Source organism: Antrostomus carolinensis, unplaced genomic scaffold (genome assembly GCF_000700745.2).
Source record: "Antrostomus carolinensis isolate BGI_N321 unplaced genomic scaffold, ASM70074v2 scaffold29270, whole genome shotgun sequence".
Taxonomy (NCBI): Eukaryota; Metazoa; Chordata; class Aves; order Caprimulgiformes; family Caprimulgidae; genus Antrostomus; species Antrostomus carolinensis.
In genome coordinates, this window is record NW_010288176.1 from 21,282 (window position 1) to 25,795 (window position 4,514).

At 52.6% G+C, this 4,514-nt stretch overlaps 1 protein-coding gene across 1 annotated transcript in view; it reads left to right on the top strand.

Annotated features, from left to right (window-relative positions):
- The window catches only part of LOC114818473 (CD99 antigen-like protein 2), a gene marked incomplete at both ends in the record, with an annotated part of 8,147 nt that extends 4,667 nt beyond the window's left edge, over window positions 1-3,480 (top strand). Inside the window, 3 exons of the mRNA XM_029084432.1 lie at window positions 2-56; window positions 1,248-1,340; window positions 3,418-3,480. Of these exons, the coding sequence (XP_028940265.1) occupies window positions 2-56; window positions 1,248-1,340; window positions 3,418-3,480 (211 nt within the window). The remainder of the gene's footprint in view (window position 1; window positions 57-1,247; window positions 1,341-3,417) is intronic.
- Between the last annotated feature and the right edge of the window lie 1,034 nt (window positions 3,481-4,514).

The following is a 4,514-nucleotide window of genomic DNA, read 5'->3' on the forward strand; positions in this document are numbered from 1 at the left end:
CACCACCACGACCAAGCAGCCAAAAACTACGAGGGCCCCCCCCAAGCATAACCCAGGTGAGGACGAGCTCCCCAGCCCACGTGGCTTCACCCCAGTTCTGGTGCTGGCACAGACAGAGGCTTTGGGACAGCAGCACTGTCCCTCACCCTGATATTTCCAGACCCTACTTCAGTTGTTCACATGAGACATCTAGGAAAAAATAAATAAATAGAAAACCACTCGGTGGACAGGAGGGCCCCCCCCAAGCATAACCCAGGTGAGGACGAGCTCCCCAGCCCACGTGGCTTCACCCCAGTTCTGGTGCTGGCACAGACAGAGGCTTTGGGACAGCAGCACTGTCCCTCACCCTGATATTTCCAGACCCTACTTCAGTTGTTCACATGAGACATCTAGGAAAAAATAAATAAATAGAAAACCACTCGGTGGACAGGGTATGTCAGCATTATCCTGCACTTCCCTGGGGGTCTTGGCAGCTCCTGGGCCATTTTGCCTTTCTCCGCCTGTTTTAAGGCTGTGGGCTTGCTGTCCTACCCCAACACAACACAGCACAGCACATCACAGCATCGTGCAGCACGACCGCTCCGTGCTGCACCACCACGCTCGTCCCAGGGGCTCAGGGCACCCTGTCAGCCAGACACAGCTTTGGCAAAAGGCTCTCCCAGGCTTATAAAAAAAATAAATCAATTTTGAATCATAATAAACAAAGGTGTGAGCTGGCAGAAGGGCTGAAGAGCTCAGGCTGGCTCCGTGCCAGTTTCAGCTACCATTTAGCGAAGGCAATAGCTGCTCTGCCAGAGCCGGGCTGCTCAGGTACCAGCTGGGCAGCTGACAGAGGAAAATGACCAAGCCATCAAGTCACCGGCCACTCCAGCCAGAACACCAGCACAGTGACCTCCTTCTCCTCTCAGGCGTCCCCCCCAGCCCTTGGGAGCACCTCTTTGGCTCTGACTGTTTCTGCCTGGCTTGATTTATCCCACTGCCTGGTGCTCGAGCTGCAGTGCTCGACCCTTTCTGCAGGAAGAACATGACATTTCTCACCACAGTGGCACAGGGGAACCAAAGGGGATGGGTTTGGAAGATCTGCCACAACGCTGCATAGCAAAACTGGAATATGTGTGTGTCAGGGGCTTCATCTCTTTCAGTGACACTTTTCCCTGGCAAAACTGAGCATTTCCTTGATTAATTAATTAATTGCAGAGTACCCCAGCCTGTGGCCAGCACTGCTAACCCTCGTGTTGTTCTTTTAGGAAAGAATTCTATGGATTTGGACTTGGCTGATGCCCTTGATGATACGAACGATAGGAAAGATGGTGGGCGGCCAGACATAAGGCCAGGTGAAGGTATGTTGACTTCCCCTCTGCATCCTACTTGCCACTAGCCAGCCATGCTGTCCCCTGGGACCTGTGGGAGACCCTCCTGGGTACAGGCTCTCACTGCCAGACAGCATCCCTGCCTGGTGATGAGGCAAGGAGAAAGAGGTGTTGCCTGGTCTGAGGCTCCTGTGGCAGCCAGCACCCCGCTGCCACCAGCACCCTGCTGCCACCAGCACCCCACCACTTCTGCAGGCAGCGGGGAGGGACACAGCCCCACCTCAGCAGAGAAGGGCTCTGCCTAATGACCTGTTGCCTGTCTGCAGGTTTCTTTGCCTGTATCTCTCCTGACCTATTAAATCACAGTGATTGTGTAAGTTCCCCCTCGTCCCCGTACCCAACAGCTATTTAAGCGAGGGTATGTGCTGTTGGGGTTCGCAGTCATTGCCAAGATATAAATCTAGAGCAGGCTTAAGTCCTGGCATAACACACACTATGGGCTGGGAGATTTTTTTTCCATCTCTAAAATACTCTGGTGAATGAATCATTTGTCTATGAGGATTGTTCCCTTGAGCATTTGAGCTAGAAAACAGACTTTGCACGACTAGTTTATTGACGTCGAGATGGTCATATACCCTGCTCACACGTGTAATTAATAGTCAGATGTTTTATTAGATTGTATTAACTAGGTGACTTGTCTGCACTTTGATATTCTGGGCTTGTTGAGGTTTCAGACTCCTGCAGGAAACGTTGAGGCGTTGAACTGCTGGAACGTGGCACCGGTCACAAACCAGCACACGCGTTCCCCCGGTATTGCTGCACCCTGGGCTGCCCGGGACCTCTCCAGGTTCTGGCAGAGTCAGGGTTTTTTCTTTTTACACTCATTACTAGGCCCATAAATCTGTTTCTGTGGTAAGCTGGTGAATAAGGCAGTCTCTCCAGTCTGCTAAGGCAGAAGTAACCCTTCCCAAAACACACAGCAGAGAAGGACAGTTTTTCTGGTTCCTCGTTGGGCTTCATCTCCCATCACACACCTTCCTGCACCCCGAGGCTCCCTCTGGGACCAGAGCCGAGGGGTTCAACAGCTCCACCCATTCAGCTGCCGATTCCCTGGGCGTATTTCTCTGCGCTTGTCCTGCACAAATTAAATATTCCCACTACAACCATGTCCTGTACTGAGACGTGCTGGTGCCCAGTTCTGCCACTGAAGTTGCTCTGCCCCTCCAGGAATGAGGAGAGTCAGCTCCCTGCCAGCAGGACCCCACTTCCTCCCTCCTCCACTGCCAGCTGAGGCTGAGCAGCCAAAACATTTCATGAACTCATAAATACATCAGCCATTTTAGTTTAAAAAAAAAACCAAAAATAACCAAAATAAAAACCCTAGTGGTACTTAAACTTTGATTCACGGGTATTTCTTTCAAGCTAGACTTAAAGTCAATTATTACCTCTTTTATGAGCTTAAAATAATTTGGGGTTAAACTTTTTGTTAACATCTGGTAATTGTGAGAGAAGCAGAACTGCTTATTGACCAGTCCCTGTTCTCACTGAGGTTGGAGTAGCCAACTGACTGGGAGCTGCTGGTTTAAATGGGCATGCAAAGCCCCGGCTCTGGGCCCTGCTGCACAGAAAGACCCACACAGCTCTTCAAAATAGCTGGAGAGTTTTAGAGAAAATACTCAAATGAATAGAGCAGCCTCCATCTGCCCAGCAGAAAAACATTTCCCCAGGAGCAGGGGTTTGCAGGAGGCCAGTCCTACCCTGGGTACTTGATGCTCGCCGGTGACCCCTGCCCAGAATCCCCCAAACGTCCCATTTCCAGGCCCTCCCCGTCCAAAGGCACTTGGTTTTTGGGATCCCTCTCATCCCAAGCAAGCCACGTGCTATTTTTCTTCCCCATTCTGTTGTTTTCAAGGCAGCTCTGGCTGCATTCACCCTCCCAGGAAGGCAGCATTGGTGTTTTTCTGGGTGAATTTGGCTCTTGCAGGTTGAGGGGGCAAGCTCCCCCACTGCTGCTGAGCACACGAGAAGCGGTGCCAGCTCTCCATGGGGAAGCCCGTGGCTGCCTCTCCCTTTGGGTACCAACCACATTCTGTTCTTCTTAATGAAGGATTTTCAGATGACGACCTGGCCGGCATCATAGACGGCGGCTACAGCCCCGACAAGAAGAAGGGTAAGTGGTGACCCACCTAACATCAGTTTGCTTTAGCGGTCACGTCTCGGGCGATAACCACTGTATGAGAGGCACTCATCTTCTCACCAGGGATGAGTGTGGAAAGGAGGGGCTCAGCCTTGGGGCCAGGTGCACACACAGCTTTTTGCCTCCATGGTCACACCTTCTGCCAGAGGTTGGAGGTGCTTGTTTTTGATCCCATGGAGGCTCTGCAGCTCCAGCTGCCACCAGGGCAGGCAGGACCCACATCTCCCCCACCACCTCGAAAGCAGGTGCCCACCCCTGTGCCATGAGAGGGCATAAGCCTTTGTTTGCCTTCTACCACGTGACCACCAGTGGTTGAAACAAGGAGGAAAAACAGAAACAATCAGATAAGCCTGCACATTTGCAAGGATCCACTGCATTAAATATTAAAAGCAGTCGAGTAAAGAGATGAATGCCACAAGTGCAATCAACATTTAATGAATCCCTGTGCCAAGGACATACCACATCGGAGGCATTAATACAATGCTGACCTGCTTCCATAAATTCAGGATGTAAGTGACTCGGTAAGGACTGCAGTGGGAGCGACTTCTCCTCCCAACCCAGTTTCTCCAGGGAAGGTGATGTTAAAATAGATTTCAAGCCACGTGTAGGTTCCCTGACGTTACAGAGCTCAGCCAGTCGCGTCCCTGTGACGGCACAAGTGTGCTGTGTACCTGTCCAGCTGTGTCTGTTCTCTCTGTACCCCAAGAGCAACGCAGGATGGAGGTGAGGTTAGCCATCGTGCAGGCAGAGGTGTCCCCTGCAGAGGCTCCCCCCAAAGCTTCCCCCAGGCACACGCAGTGGGACAGAGCACCAGCTTCAAACCCCTCTGAGAAACAGCGGAGGTGTGGGGCGGCAGAGACCCCACAGGGACTTACGCTTGCCCCCAGCCCAGGGCTGCCCCTGGGACCGTGCTGCCCCCTCCCCTGCATGCCAGCTCCCTCCCAGGCTGCCCAGCATGGTGGTGGGGGGAGCACAGGGGCACCGGCCACTGACGGGTTCGTGTCTCT